We start from the raw sequence: 16,905 nt of genomic DNA, 5'->3' as shown, positions 1-16,905 counted from the left end.
ACTGCATGGCACTTTCTACAAGGGGGTTGTATGGCACGGGACTCTTTGTGGAACCATACAGGGGGGTTGTGACACTGTATAAAGGGGGCATTGTGTGGGGAACGCTCTACAGGTGTCTTTGATTAGACCCCCGAGACATAACTTTGCCTGGGGCCCCAGAAATGCCACATTTGCCCCTGAGGGTTAGTACAAGGATACTTACTGCTGGGGCCCTGTATCTAAGGCTACATTCACACAAGCGTGACAGATTTACGTGCGTAAAAAACGCGTGTAAATCTGATCGTGTGTGTTGCCTATTGCATCAGTGTGCTTTACATGTGGCATGTGTTTTTCACGCACTTGCAAGTAGTTTTTTTTCAGTGTAATTGGTGCGTGAAACACGGACAGCAGACGGATGTCGTCCGTGTGCTGTCCGTGATTTTCACTCACCCATTGACTTCATTGGGTGGCTAGGTGCGTGAAATACACCAATATAGAACATGCAGTGAGTTTCACGCAACGGACACTCGCTGCATGAAAACTCCTGCATGTGTGAATGGCCCCTTTGAAATCAATGGGCCATGTGCTGTGCGTTGTTTCAACGCACAGCACACGAATGAGAATCACGCTCGTCTGAATGAGTCCGAAGGGCTCATTCTGACAAGCATAAAACTCGTCTGTGTGCTGTGCATGAAAATCACACACCGCGCACTGACCCATTGATTTCAATTGGGCCATTCACACCTGCAGGAGTTTTCACGCAGCGTGTGCCGTTGCGTAAAACTCACTGGATGTCCTGTATTGGTGCGTTTTTCACGCACCTACGCGCCCATTGAACTCAATGGGTGCATGAAAACCACGCACCGCGCACGGATGCACATCCGATTGCGGTGCATGATTTGCGCATCAGTTCGTTTAAGAAAAAAAAAAAGATGTGCTTTGCGAGTGTGTGAAAAACGCATGCCACTCGCAAAGCACACTGATGCATAACGCAACACACACGACCAGATTTACACGCGTTTTTCACGCGCGTGAAGCTCATACACTCATGTGACACTCAGGCTTAGGCCTATCGTGTGTGATACTGTCTGCTGGGCCATGTATCTAAGCCTATCTTGTATGATACTGTCTGCTGAGACAATGCATCCAATTCTATCCTCGGTGTAGCTATAGGAGCCTTAGTCTTATAGATATGCTATATCCGATTATAGATGTAAAAAAACAACAAAAAAAACGGGGCGGGGGGGGGGGTAAATATGTCTCGGGGCTTATGCCCCTGATCTTTTAAGACCCTAGCAACGCCCCTGCTTGACCGACCTACATCTGAAAAGGGCTTTCTTAAGAAGACAACCAATTTTAATGAGGAATTGCTCCGACGTATTTACAGATTCTAATCTCCTGAGACATTGGTTGTGCAGCCAAAATAGATTTGGGACTGCATAGGACTCTGGGCCTTTTTAAAGGAATGAATCAGATGCAGTGACCATCTAGGAGCCAAGGGGCAGATCTTGGGTGCAACGTTCTCATGCCTTTTATTTTTCAAGAAAAACTTGGAGGAAAGAAAACAAAATGTTCCATAGTAGTCGGTGAACAGAGAGGAGAAGAGCTGAAAAATGTCAGTTTCGATAATTTACAGGCAGGGTCGGACTGGCCCACCAGAGAACCAGAGGATCCTCCAGGGGGCCCAGGCTCTAACACAATAATGGGTTTTAAAGGTCCAGCAGAAGACAACCCCATTTGGAGCCAATCCCTTTCCACTAGGGTTTATTTGTTATGGGATGATTGACAAGTTACCTATTAGACCTTATTGATGATATATCCTGTGTGTACAATGATAATAACAAGGACTATGATGAAATGAAAAGAGGACATGTACATGTTCTATCTAGATGGAGAGTGGGCCCTCAATATCATCTCTGGTGGGCCCAAGGAACCCCAGTCTGACGCTGTTTACAGGTATTAAAAATTACGACATTTAAAGTCCTACCTGCAAAATCACTAAATCAAACATTTCTAGTATAAGTTTAACACCGTTTTTAAAAAATAAATAAATAATAGCACAGTTTATTATCTGTATGAGTCTGATTACAATAAAGCAACACGTAGGTCAGAGGCCGCTTCTTCCTTCCATCGCTTGTGACGGGCTGAGGTTGACCTCTGCATTGCTTCTTTAAGAAGAAATCTCAGTACTGTATGAGTTTTAAGTGCACATTGTTTACATACTGACATCTAGAATATTCTCTTGTATGAATATCTCAGCACTAGCATGCCCACGTGACGGCAGATCACTCATCACACATAATTATACCAAAGCAAAACAACCTTTAACAGCAAACTCAAGCACGGAGCCAACTTTACATTTCCTGAGTGCTTTCTCTATCTGTAGTAAAAGAAATATGCCCAATGTATTTGGTTGGAAGAAAACTTATTATAGTAGAAATATTAATAAACCTTAATCATTTGGACGATATAATTAATAACTTCCTTAATCCTTTTATGATCAGGGGTGTTTTGGGTCTTCTGAACCAGAGAAAAATGTAATATTTTCGAATGTTGCATTCTTTTGGTGAATTTTTGTAATAATTTTTTTGTTTCTTAGTCTACGTATTCTAAAAATGTACCGTATTTTCCGGACTATAAGGCGCACATAAAATGCTGAGAATTTCTCAGAAATAGAAAGTGCGCCTTATAATCCGGTGCGCCTTATATATGAACCCGACAGTAAAGAGAGGGGTTCATACAGGATCCTTTACCTCTATCGTGGGCGGCAGGGGTCGGCGGCGGCATACCACAGCACACACCATGCTCCTCCCCCCCGTGCGCCTATGAATTTATTCTTCACTTGGGTTTTTACAGTATCCATAAATGGATTGAGCATTACGGCCACCGTAGTCAGGAGCCACACTGAGTGATACTTACAGCTCTGTAGGATCCTTGCAATATATCTTTGCTTTAGCGTTAACTATACCCACTACCCCAAAAAATGCCTCCTGTTAAGAGACATGCTTATGATGCAGGTTTCAAGCTTAAAGCTATAAGTTATGCAGTAGAGCATGGAAATAGGGCAGCTGCAAGAGAATTCAACATTAATGAATCCATGGTGCGTAAGTGGAGAAAACAAGAAGATGCCCTCCGCCAAGTAAAGAAGACCAAACTGAGTTTCCGAGGAAACAAAGCAAGGTGGCCACAGTTGGAGGACAAAATAGAACAGTGGGTTATGGAACAGAGAAACGCAGGTAGAAGCGTCTCCACTGTCTCTATTCGACTCAAAGCCACTGCTTTAGCACGTGACATGGAGATCAAGGACTTTCGAGGAGGTCCTTCATGGTGCTTTCGTTTCATGAACAGGCGTCATCTCTCCATTCGCACCAGAACTACTGTGTGCCAGCAATTACCAAAGGATTATGAAGAGAAGCTGGCCATTTTCCGCACCTACTGCATAACCAAGATAAATGAAAAGAATATCCAGCCAGAACACATTATTAACATGGATGAGGTTCCCCTCACTTTCGATATCCCCGTAAACCGTACTGTTGAGAAAACAGGGACCAGTACGATATCTATACGTACCACAGGAAATGAGAAGTCATCTTTCACTGTAGTTCTCGCTTGTCAGGCTAATGGCCAGAAACTACCACCCATGGTAATTTTCAAGAGGAAGACTTTGCCTAAAGAAAATTTTCCTGCTGGTGTCATCATTAAGGCTAACCCAAAGGGCTGGATGGATGAGGAGAAGATGAGTGAGTGGCTGAGGGAGGTCTACGTCAAGAGACCGGGTGGCTTTTTTCACAAATCCCCATCCCTATTGGTCTGTGACTCGATGCGCGCCCACTTGACCGATACTGTCAAAGCCCAAGTGAAGAAAACTAATTCGGAGCTTGCTGTCATCCCTGGTGGATTAACCAAAGAGCTCCAGCCGCTAGATATCAGCATCAACAGGTCATTTAAAGTTAAATTGCGAGCTGCATGGGAGCATTGGATGACAGAAGGGGACCACACATTCACCAAAACAGGGAGGCAACGCCGTGCGAGTTATGCCACTATGTGCCAGTGGATCGTGGATGCCTGGAAGAATGTATCAGTCTCCAGTGTCATCCGAGCTTTCAGGAAGGCTGGAATCACCACTGAAGAGCCTAGCAGCAGCAACGAGACCGACTCGGATAATGAAGAGGAGGACCCCATGCTTGATGCCGAAATCGCCCAACTGTTCAACTCCGACACTGAAGATGACGGATTTGATGGATTTCTGGTGGAGGAATGAACTGAAAAAGTACGGTAAGGGTATGTGCACACACACTAATTACGTCCGTAATTGACGGACGTATTTCGGCCGCAAGTCCCGGACCGAACAGTGCAAGGAGCCGGGCTCCTAGCATCATACTTATGTACGATGCTAGAAGTCCCTGCCTCGCTGCAGGACAACTGTCCCGTACTGTAAACATGATTATACTACGGGACAGTTGTCCTGCAGCAAGGCAGGGACTCCTAGCGTCGTACATAAGTATGATGCTAGGAGCCCGGCTCCTTGCACTGTGTTCGGTCCGGGACTTGCGGCCGAAATACGTCCGTCAATTACGGACGTAATTAGTGTGTGTGCACATACCCTAAACGTTTTGATTTGCAATTACAGCTGAACCAGTTGCAAGTTATTGTTAAAAAGTGTAATAAATTTTGACTTGCAGTCTGAGCAATGGTTTATTTAACGGTAATGTGCTGCGCCTTATAATCCAGTGCGCCTTATATATGAAACATGATTGCTTATAAGGCGCTCATAGAAAGTGCGCCTTATAATCCGGTGCGCCTTATAGTCCGGAAAATACGGTAGTTGTTTTTTTTTCTGCAGGACACACTTTTATAATTTAATATTGTAGCTGATATCCATTAATTTTGTAGGTCTTATTTTAAAATACAGTTTTTCTTAATTTTTTTTATGCTATGTTCTCAAGTTGGATCAATGAATAATATTTACCCCAAAAATGAATCTTCTATTTCACCTGTGCATAACGATGTCAAATATTTGTACATTGTGTAACGTATGACATCGCTATAGTGCCGAGAACAAAAACCCTATTTTAGATTTAAATGTATTTCCCTCCCTTAGCTTTGCACCTCTTGCACGCGACCAAGTTCGGACCGTGAAAAACGGCCCGTGTGTTGGCCGGATTTCCCGGCCCGACCACGGTACAGGTGAACGGGACTCCAGTAATAAAATGATACAGCACGGAACAGCAGTTCCGCGGGGAGGGAGGGACTCCTAGCATCATAAAATGTCTATGATGCCAGGAGTCCCATTCACCTGTACCGCGGTCGGGCCAACACACGGACCGTTTTTCACGGCCCCAACTCGGTCATGTGCAGGAGGTGTTAGATGCAGCCTCTGTACATGGATTATATTCAACCAAGTTTCAGACATTTTTTAGTAAAGGTGCAAAATGTATATAGGGATGTTTTAGAAGATCCTAAAATTGGTGGCCAGGGGTAATTATTTTATATCTTGGTTAACTTGCATTCTGCCTGACAGGAACGTGTTAATATCTGAGCACTTTTTTTTAAGTAGCTGACTTTATTGTTTTTCTACTCCTTTTTTTTTTTATTTTTTTTTTTACTGTATGTATGTATTAATGATTTTTTTTTTTTACTGTAGGGGCACAGGTTAGCAGGGAACACATTAGCTATGACTGATAACAGTGATATAATGGTAACAACCCATTAGATCACTGTTATCACTGATCTGCCTACCTAGACATGCAGAGAAGAAGGCGATCAGCTGTAATCTCTGGCAGCAAGTGTTCTATTCCCCTTTAGCGCCACCACAGGGAAAATAAAGCATTACATGGTGTTTATTGAAATCAAAGGGTTGTTCATGTATATCAGAGATGCCAGGAGCTCCAGCGTAAGTGACACGCTTTGTAGCTGTTCCTTGCTCTAATAGATTAGGGCTCTAATACATAATTTGGAGCTCTGTGAAAAAAACAAATGGAGCTCTGGCCCCTGTAAAGATATATTATAGAAATGATCAGAGCAGAATTTGGACCCATATAGAATGAAAAAAAGATAAATGATAGGTACACTTTAAGTATAAAAGAGCCATGCGTTATACAGTAATGCCTCACTGATGGCTGTCAGTGAATGGAAACATATAACCAGTACAAATCTAATCCTACTTCATGCAGCTGCAGTTTGTTTAATACTCTGCTATCATTTAAGTATATTGTCTTTAATATTTTTATTACTCACTGATTTACTTTCTTTCAGTTCTTCACCTTTGAACAGTACAAAAAGCTGCTCACTCCTTTGTCTTTGCATCCTGCATGGGTGAGTCTCTTTAATCGTTTCATTACCTAATGCTTCCATGTTTAATGGCACCTGGTATATGGGGTGGAATGATTGTCCTGTTCTGTAGTGATGTAGTAAAGCTACAGTGCTTTAAGAATATTTGCCCAGATACTTGCCTAGATGTTTCTTCTTCTTAGCATATCTGACATACTTAAAGGAGTCCTCCGAGACTTAAATATTATTGGCCTATCCATAGAATAGGCCATCAATATGTCATCGGTGGGGGTCCGACCCTGGAGACCCCTGCTGATCATCTTAATATACGTGCCATGGACCCAAGCCAGCACCAATGCCCCATCATTGTTCACACTGGCACAGCGGCTTGTTTGTACGGGTAGCTGTGCCCGGTAATGTTGACCAACAAAATTCATACATTAAATCATGCTACATTTCCTAATAAGTCATATGATGTGAGTGACATCATCAGTCTATAAATATGTTATATTGTACTTCGCTGATGCCAGTAAAAGTGTGGGGATTTGCAGATACTCTTGTTATTTCTAGAATACAATTGTATTTGCTTCCTTTTTTTGCAGGTTTTTGCAATTGCTGGCCTTGGATCTGGATTAACAGAAGCCATAGTAGTAAATCCTTTTGAAGTTGTAAAAGTGAGTCTACAAGCTAACCGCGATGCATATGCCCAGGTAAGAGACTTGACATTTTAGATTTGAAACTTTTTTTCTTGGTTTTATAACTTAGTTTGTATTGCTGGCAGGCCTTGTTTGTTTCCACATTCTCATCCATAGATGTAGGAAATGTCCATAGAGATCTAGATACAGATCTGGTCCATCACGCAAGTCACATTGGAATAGACAGATCACCGTTCTGCTGTGTAGATCGAGCACTACTTTGACATTCTCTACAACTGTATAGCAGCTTCCATTACTGAGTTGATAGATGGATGGCTACTGATTCTTTATAGTCATTTTGTAATAGACACATCATTCTGAAGCCATGGGTTAATAAGGCAGGTGTTGAAGATCTCAAATAGACTTACTTAAAGGCTATTTATACCTTTGCATATTTTTTTTAATTATTAAATAAATGGTTTTTTTGTTGTTTTTAAGCATTACTTTTATTTGAAAAAGTTTTACTTTTTACGATACAGCTTCTATGTATCTTGTATGCATTTAAGCTGTATTGTTCTTTCTTAGCCAATTCCGTCAGTGTAACTAAACTAACAGCTCGGCTATGGGCGAGCCTTATGCGTGTCTCACACAGAGAATCCACCTAATATCGATCACATCTGATTTGATGAACTCAGATCTGATCGATATTAGGTGGATCACGTGTGTTAGAGACACCAGGACCTGCTCTCAGCCAAGCAGCTGAACTGACGGAATCAGCTAGAGAAAGAACAATATAGTTTCTATGTATCGGGATACAGAGAAGCTGTATTGTAAGAAGTAAACTTTTTTAAATAAAAGTCGATTTAAAAAAGTGCCTAAAAACACACAAAACATATATACATAGATGTATCGTAAATAAGTATAAAAATAAAATAGACGTCCAATTAAAAAGTGATTACAAACACAAAAATAATTGATTTAATCCATTCAAAAGTGCACATAGCCTTTAAACATTTAAAATCCAGGCCAAATGAGGACATCCTAAAGGGGTTCACAGTGCAGTGTTAAAGAGCTCCTGGTACTGTTTTATTAGTTAGAATCAATGTTAGCTGATAATATATTGTCAGAATTGTTCAATTAAACAACATTTCTTACTAGTTTAGTGTCATGTGGCACAATTATAAAGGGCAATTGAATTAGGTTAAAAAAAAAAGTGAGTCTAACGGGTTTGCTTATCTGTAAACAAGTTTAAGGGGTGGAGCTTGCAGACTTGTTCAAAGAGGACTTTGACCAATTACATTCACTGTTGCACAAAGGCAAATGTGGGGCCAGTCAGCAGTCATTATGTATTCTAGGAAGGAAGAGCCCGTTACAACTATACATAAGGCACCATGAATGAAATTCAAAAAGATCCCAATTTAACATGTAAAAGAAAAAGCCATCACATAGCGCCCAAAATTTTTACTATAATATCGTAAGGAATATACAATAAGCTCTTCAGGTATAGGCAGTTGTACCTGCACGCATTGTTGTTTCGGCTCATATGATACCTTGTAGGAAACTGGCCAGTTTACCATCTTGGTATTAAGCTTGTTGTCCATCTTGCTAGATACATTTCCATGTACGATACCTGGGGCTGTTAATAAAATGAATGGACAGCTGACAATTGGACATATGACCTTCAAAATTCTCATCCTCTATTTTCTATTGTCTTTACTTTTCAACTCTAAATTTATCTTCATCTTCTTGAGTGACAGTCCCAATTTCAGTGGTGGACATTCCTTTATCAGTCATTCTTTCACGTCTTCTGTCTTCTCCTGTCCTTCAAGTGTCAAGAAAAAAAGCTTCATGTTCTAAGTAACAAAATCAACAAAGCAATTGCTACTTGGTGTGTGTTCCAGAAGAAATGCCGACTCCTCTGTGGGGACTCACCATAGACATAATGATTCTTGTTAAATCCATCTTTTATTTTTCATTAGCATATCATAGTCTTGAATGATTCGATTATGCCACACATCGAACACTTAACTGTAACCAATCCCAATGATTTTGTACAACTTTGGTTGTCCACTGCAAATCCAGGACCAGTTTCAATGTTATATATAGAGCGAAGTATTGTTTAAAAGCATCAGATTGAATTCTTTAAAATTACACAATCAGTCGTATTTTACTTTTATTTCGACATGGATAAAACTACAGATGTAGCAGAGTTGAATGTGTCATTTATCTCTTCACATTCTGTGATTTTTGTCAAAAGACCTTTGGGGCAAATACCCAGTAAAAACAATCAAGTAGCAGATGCTAGGGGGTATGATCAGAAGCTGGTTGCAGTTTTGCTCTATTGGTTTGTGAATAAATTCATATTCCAAGTACAATAACAAGCTACAAAGGAGCTGCAATAATATGGCTGACCAGCCCCTTTGGTAAATGTGCTCTGCGTAGAAACTGCATTTTGCGTTGGGTGAAGCAATTCGAAACCACTGGATGTCATGGGAAAAGTCAGTGCCGCCCAAAGACTTCGGAGGAGACAGCGAACAGGATTTGAGCCGTGCACGAGCGTCGTCCTAGAAAGTCGACCAGGCTGACTGGTATGGAACGTCCGGTTGCTACAAACCATGGTATGGCGTATCTTATGCAAATGTCTGCGTTGTAAGACATACAGATTACATCTTCAGCACCTGAAACCAGATGACAAACCGAAACGCGGTGACTTTTTTGCATTAACTTGCAGGGCCGATTGGAAGAGGATGAATTCACTGACAGGCTGGTGTTCAGCGATGAAGCGACCTTTGACCTCAGTGGGAAGGTCAATCGAAACAACGTTAGAATTTGGGGCTCAGAAAAACCATGTGCCCTTATCAGGCGACATGAGGGACTCACCCAAAGTAAACGTGTTCTGTGCAATGTGCAGACCGTTTTCTTTTACATCATCAGGACGGTTGGGTGCTTACCAGGAGAAGAGAAAGCACCAAACTGAACTGTGGGGTGAAGACAAGACAGTGGAGGCAATGTGATGCTCAGGGCAATCTTCTGCTGGGAAACCTTGGGTCCCGGCATTCATGTGGATGTTACTTTGACATGTACCCCCTACCTGAAAATTGTTGCAGACCAAGTACACCCCTTCATGGCAACAGTATTCCCTAATGGCAGTGGCCTCTTTCAACAGGATAATGCTCCCTGCCACACTGCAAAACATGTTCAGGAATGGTTTGAGGAACATGACAAAGACTTCAAGGTGTCTTGGCCTCCAATTACCCCAGATCTCAAACAGATCGAGCTTCTGTTGGATGTGCTAGAAAAACAAGTCTGATCCATGGAGGCTCCACCTCACATTTTACAGGACTTCAAGCATCTGCTGCAAACGTCTTGGTGGCAGATCCCACAGAACACCTTCAGAGGTCTTGTGGAGTCCATGCCTGGACAGGTCAGATCTGCTTTAGTGGCACGAGGGGGGAGCAACACAATTTTAAGTAGGCAGTTTTAATGCCATGACTGATTTGTGTGTGTGTGTGTGTGTGTGTGTGTGTGTGTGCATATATATACATACATACATACATACATACATACATATATACGTACATATATACATATGAATGTATATACATATGTATATATGTATGTATATACATATGTATGTGTGTGTGTGTATATATATATATATATATATATATATATATATACACTACCGTTCAAAAGTTTGGGGTCACCCAGACAATTTGCGTTTTCCATGAAAACTCACACTTATATTTATCAAATGAGTTGCAAAATGACTAGAAAATATAGTCAAGACATTGACAAGGTTAGAAATAATGATTTTTATTTCAAATAATAATTTTCTCCTTCAAACTTTGCTTTCATCTTGGAATGCTCCATTTGCAGCAATTACAGCATTGCAGACCTTTGGCATTCTAGCTGTTAATTTGCTGAGGTAATCGGGAGAAATTTCACCCCATGCTTCCAGAAGCCCCTCCCACAAGTTGGATTGGCTTGATGGGCACTTCTTGCGTACCATACGGTCAAGCTGCTCCCACAACAGCTCTATGGGGTTGAGATCTGGTGACTGCGCTGGCCACTCCATTACAGATAGAATACCAGCTGCCTGCTTCTCCCCTACATAGTTCTTGCATAATTTGGAGGTGTGCTTTGGGTCATTGTCCTGTTGTAGGATGAAATTGGCTCCAATCAAGCGCTGTCCACAGGGTATGGCATGGCGTTGCAAAATGGATGGATAGCCTTCCTTATTCAAAATCCCTTTTACCTTGTACAAATCTGGCACTTTACCAGCACCAAAGCAACCCCAGACCATCACATTACCTCCACCATGCTTGACAGATGGCGTCAGGAACTCTTCCAGCATCTTTTCAGTTGTTCTGCGTCTCACAAATGTTCTTCTGTGTGATCCAAACACCTCAAACTTCGATTCGTCTGTCCATAACACTTTTTGCCAATCTTCCTCTGTCCAATGTCTGTGTGCTTTTGCCCATATTATTTGCCCATCTTTTCCTTTTATTAGCCAGTCTCAGATATGGCTTTTTCTTTGCCACTCTGCCCTGAAAGCCAGCATCCCGGAGTCGCTTCTTCACTGTAGACGTTGACACTGGCGTTTTGCGGGTACTATTTAATGAAGCTGCCAGTTGAGGACCTGTGAGGCGTCTATTTCTCAAACTAGAGACTCTAATGTACTTGTCTTGTTGCTCAGTTGTGCAGCGGAACCTCCCACTTCTCTTTCTACTCTGGTTAGAGCCTGTTTGTGCTGTCCTCTGAAGGGAGTAGTACACACCGTTGTAGGAAATCTTCAGTTTCTTGGCAATGTCTCGCATGGAATAGCCTTCATTTCTAAGAACAAGAATAGACTGTCGAGTTTCACATGAAAGCTCTCTTTTTCTAGCCATTTTGAGAGTTTAATCAAACCCACAAATGTAATGCTCCAGATTCTCAACTAGCTCAAAGGAAGGTCAGTTTTATAGCTCCTCTAAACAGCAAAACTGTTTACAGAGGTGCTAACATAATTGCACAAGGGTTTTCAAGTGTTTTCTAATCATCCATTAGCCTTCTAACACAGTTAGCAAACACAATGTACCATTAGAACACTGGAGTGATGTTTGCTGGAAATGGGCCTCTATACACCTATGTAGATATTGCATTAAAAACCAGACGTTTGCAGCTAGAATAGTCATTTAGCACATTAACAATGTATAGAGTGTATTTCTGATTAATTTAATGTTATCTTCATTGAAAAAAACTGTTCTTTTCTTGCAAAAATAAGGAAATTTCTAAGTGACCCTAAACTTTTGAACGGTAGTGTGTATGTATATATATATATATATATATATATATATATATATCACTACCAGAGGAAGCTTACTGTACTCAGTTTTATTTTTTGTTATTATTTATGTATCAATTTATACAGTAAGCTCCTAAGCTGCTCCTAGTGGTGACTGCAGAAAGGCAAAATGTTAAGTTTTAAAGATCTTTCAGATATTTATGCGGCCCTGTCTGATTTCAGCGTGCTGTCCTTTAAAGGGTTGTCTGGTTTTAACAAATTCAATGTTATTTTTTTTATATAATTAAAAGTTATACAATTTGTCAATATACATCGTGTATTAATTACTCATGGTTTTCAAGACCTCTGCTTGTTGCTATTCAGTAAGAACATTCAGTGTATACATTTCTATTAAAAGGTTTTCCCATCAGGGACATTTATGACATATCCACAGGATATGCCATAAATGCCAGATAGATGCAGGTCTCACCTTTGGGACCCGCACCTATTTCTAGAACGGGGCCCCTTAAACCCTGTTCTACCTTTTCGTGTTCCCGCTAACGCTTGTGATTTCCGACCATGTAAGAAAGAAAGTTCGTAGCTCGCCGTTTCTGTAACTGCCATTCACTACTATGGGAGTTACGGAAACAGCATAGCTCAGCGAGCTACGCACTTTTTTTCTTACATGGTCGGAAATCGCAAACGTTAGCACGAACAGGGAAAGGTAGAACAGGGTTTAAGGGGCCCCGTTCTAGAGATAGGTGCGGGTCCCAGAGGTGAGACCTGCATCTATCTGACATTTATGGCCTATCCTGTGGATATGTCATAAATATCCTTGATGGGAAAACCCTTTAATGGTCATGTGATGATCTCACAGGTGCTGGGATCGTTATAAGTCACCGCTCTCATACATATACTGTAACAACCCCTTCACCTGTGTCCATCACATGACCATGGACAGAATTTTATTCACTCAAAGTAACTAATGATCCTACTGAATAGCAACAAGCAGAGATCTTGAAAACCATTTAAATATATTCATGGTGCCCCGCCATGGCCCACCCTGCGCTCTCCAGCTGCTAATTGACACTGTCCTCACTATGCACAGTAATAGGGAGAAAAGTGTCAATCATTGGCTGGAGGGCGGGGGGAGCATGAATATATGAAATTCCGTAAACTCAGGCCATGCATCGCAGGTCACACGCCACAAATATTGATACTATATACTCAGAAACGACTGAACATTACGTAATAAGTGACAGATCGCTGAAATCAACGTGTCCGTTACTTTTTTTTATTCTGTCCTCAGACAGCATAGTGTAAATATCTGACCCATCCGCTTAAGTGATTTGGTTTTCTCTATCATAAAAACAGAGCTCTGACAACTATAAAGATATATTAGGAGGTTAATCCGCACATTTTAGATTATATTCGGTAATGGATAAAAAAAGGTTTTCAAGGGTGGACACTCACTTTTAGGTCTACAGGACGCATCTGCTCCATGCTAAGTTAAGTCCGTCTTTGAACCTAATGTAATGAACACTATCCTATAAGCGCTATTTAACCATTACCTTTTTTTTTAGGTTGTCCTTGATTTTTAAGGTTATATAACACATTTAACAACTTTGTCTTGAAACGTAACCTCCTATATTATCTTCCAGCAACCATCCACCTTTGCCCAGGCTCGACATGTGATTCAAACAGAGGGTGTAGGACTAAGAGGTCTAAACAAAGGACTGACTGCCACTTTGGGTCGCCATGGAGTCTTTAATATGGTTTATTTTGGATTCTATTTCAATGTGAAGAATGCTTTTCCAGCTAATAAGGTACAATTTCTAAGTCATTACTTTAGACCAAATTGTGTCACGAATGAACATAGTGTTATTAAGTTTATTCACGTGATAACATTACTATTTATTTATTTTTATTCAGTTTGTTTAAAAAAAATTCAAATTAGTTTTAAGTGCAAAAACAAACACCGCAGTACAATATAATGCAAGAAATGCATATATACGAAAAAACATACAAACTAAATTGCGTCATATGAAAGTATCAAAACTCAGCTCTGATATAGACAATGAGGTCCAGAGGACATGCAAATAGTAGCAACAAGACTGATAGCTACATTATACACTGAGGTAAAAGCTCACAAATATGTGGGAGAACCCCGGATCAGATCAAAGCATTCACGTATTATGGGAGGGTTAAACAGACACTGGGGTACAGCCATAACAATCTAGCGGTCCCAGTCTACTCATCCATTGGTAAGGTGTCCTGTGAGACACACCAAAGGTTCCAGACCTTGTTAAACTTTAGGGGGCACTTACGGTGTTGATATACAATTTTCATATAGGATAGCACATCATTTATCAATTTGACCCGGAAGCCACTAGTCGGAGAGGTGGATGCCATCCACCTTTGGGCAATAGCTTTATGGGCTATAAAAAGGGGCTCTTTAATAAATATTTGTCTATGGTAAGGCCACTGATCAGAGTACTCTAGGAAACCAAATAGACAGAGCTTGGGATTCAGAGGAAGGGGAACAGTGAGCACACCTGAGAGGATGTCTATACCATGCCTCCAGAAATTTTAAATTGGGAGACAGGCCAAAATGAGGGGCCAAAAATCAGCCCTCTCGTCCATACATCTGTGAGAGCAAGAGGTTGAAGATTCCCAGCCTGGTGGAGTCTCACAGGGGTGATATATGCTTGATGTGTGATTATAGAGCGGTGCCCTCTGGGGAGACCAAGAGGTGGGAGGCAAGTACATCATTCCATTCATCATCAGTAAGGGAGGAGAAACACTGTACCCACTTTGCCCGTGCAGGCGGAGGGCACAATTATGAAATTGACTCAAAAATACATTATATACATTAGAGACACTCAAACCAGTGGATGCAGCGCCAAATGTGTTTAGCAGTAGGAATTCAACAAAATCAGTTGTGGAGTTACAAGAATTTTCACCTTCAGGGCCTGCATAATTGTATAAACTAGTATTAGGCTCGATGTGGTACATCAAATGACTGCTGAATGCTCAAAAGTCAGCCATGAATCTCCTATTACTGATCGGGAGGTCTATACAATGCCTCTATTGTGCCAAAATTCCCAGTCCTGCGTGGCCATAAGTTCAGAAAGCAGAGGATTTTCTCATAGCAACCAAATAAAAATAGGTCCTGAAACGCCAAACAGTTTTTTTTATATGAGACCATGCCAGGCGAGCCTGGAAAGAAAGAGACCCCATCACATTCATGTATGACTATACTGTAGGTGTCCCAATCTTACTTTTCAATCTCTACTACTTGTCAGTCAAAGCCAAACTGAACTCCATAGGGGCCCCTCTGTATCAGCATTGGGGGTGGAAGAAGAGGCCTAGGGCCACGCTGCCCTTTTCTTCATTGTATAGTATGGACCCTCATTTCCATGGATGGATTGTTGTGGAGTGGACCAGTGCCAGGAAGGGTTGCATCATTGTAATTGTTGTTATCGGCCTGCCTGCCTCTATATGCCTGTTGTCTCTGTTACGTTCTACCACTTTACATTAAGCTGATATTCCTTATACTCTTATATACTCACATAGCATGATAGGAATATGTTCACAATTTTTTATTGTTTTATTTTTTTTGCAGCTGGGTTTTTAACTCAGAACTTTTGCCATTGGGGGATCAATTCTGCCTTGACAGTATTTTGAATTGTTTCTTCCTTTTCCTCATGAAAACACAACATTTATATTTTGCATATATCCCATCATTGACAAGGTTTTTTTAACTTGACCCTCATGTTATTATTCATTGTTCGTAGCATTCCATGGATAGGTTGGAAGAGATGGTAGATAGCACATTGAAAAATACCTTAAAAAGCTATCAGAATGAAATATGATATTTACAGACACAAGTAATTAACGGAAAACTTACTGAGTGTTATAAACTCATAAAACACCAGAAGTTGATCTGGTACATCAGTAGATTGACAAGTAACAGCGTCAGACCTTAAAGAAGCACTCCAGTGAAATTCCCCCCATTCCCTTGTTTGAAAATGTGATTAAAGGAAAGGTAATGAGTTGTATTGGCTTACCGGCACTTTATTTTACTTTTACAAGCTCTGTTCCGTACTGCCGGGGTTGTCACTTGATCCCCACTCTGACTCCCTGAATCCTACAGTGTCTGTTGTAGGGACCGGAGGTGAATCTCCCAATGCAAGTCTGTAAGAGGCTCGATGTGAGTCTTAAAAACTTTCATTGAGAGACTACGCGCTGGTGCCTACTGCTGTCCCAACGACGGCAGAACGGAGCTGTTAACCATCTAAAAAAGTGCCCGGTAAGTCGAAGCACCACACTACCTTAACTGTATTTAATCACATTTTTAAATTAAGTGGGGGGGGGGGGGGTTGCCAGAATGCTTTGTCAAGTGCTGGAAAGACCTGGGAAAGGACTTAAGGAACACTCCATAAAAAACGGATAAACTGTTAGGCATAGTTCAGAGCCTGAAGAGGCAGTGCTAAAACTCAGAAATGTGATGAACACCAAAAATGTAATTCACCAACTCTTCAGGCCCCGGACTAGGCATTACACAGTGTATCAGTATTTCCTGGAGTGTTCCTTTAAATGTGGACAATGCGGAAAGCTTCTCACTAGGTCCATCAAGCTCTGCACTTTAGGTCCCTGCTGCCGCACTGTACAGGTCCTCAGAGCAAGCTGTGCAGAACAAATAGCAGCTACCTGGGCTTTCCCACCAGTCTTTACCTCAGGGCTGTTCGACCA

At 41.3% G+C, this 16,905-nt stretch overlaps 1 protein-coding gene across 4 annotated transcripts in view; it reads left to right on the top strand.

Annotated features, from left to right (window-relative positions):
• The window catches only part of SLC25A21 (solute carrier family 25 member 21), a 303,655-nt gene that overhangs the window by 240,806 nt on the left and 45,944 nt on the right, over positions 1 to 16,905 (top strand). For all 4 annotated transcript variants that reach the window (XM_075844434.1, XM_075844433.1, XM_075844432.1 and 1 more), the window contains exons 6-8: positions 6,235 to 6,294; positions 6,852 to 6,959; positions 13,812 to 13,976. In XM_075844434.1, the coding sequence (XP_075700549.1) occupies positions 6,235 to 6,294; positions 6,852 to 6,959; positions 13,812 to 13,976 (333 nt within the window). The remainder of the gene's footprint in view (positions 1 to 6,234; positions 6,295 to 6,851; positions 6,960 to 13,811; positions 13,977 to 16,905) is intronic.

This window comes from Rhinoderma darwinii, chromosome 12 (assembly GCF_050947455.1).
Source record: "Rhinoderma darwinii isolate aRhiDar2 chromosome 12, aRhiDar2.hap1, whole genome shotgun sequence".
NCBI classification, from domain to species: Eukaryota; Metazoa; Chordata; class Amphibia; order Anura; family Rhinodermatidae; genus Rhinoderma; species Rhinoderma darwinii.
Note: the sequence above shows the minus strand (reverse complement) of the source record. Positions and strands in the feature narration are given on the sequence as shown.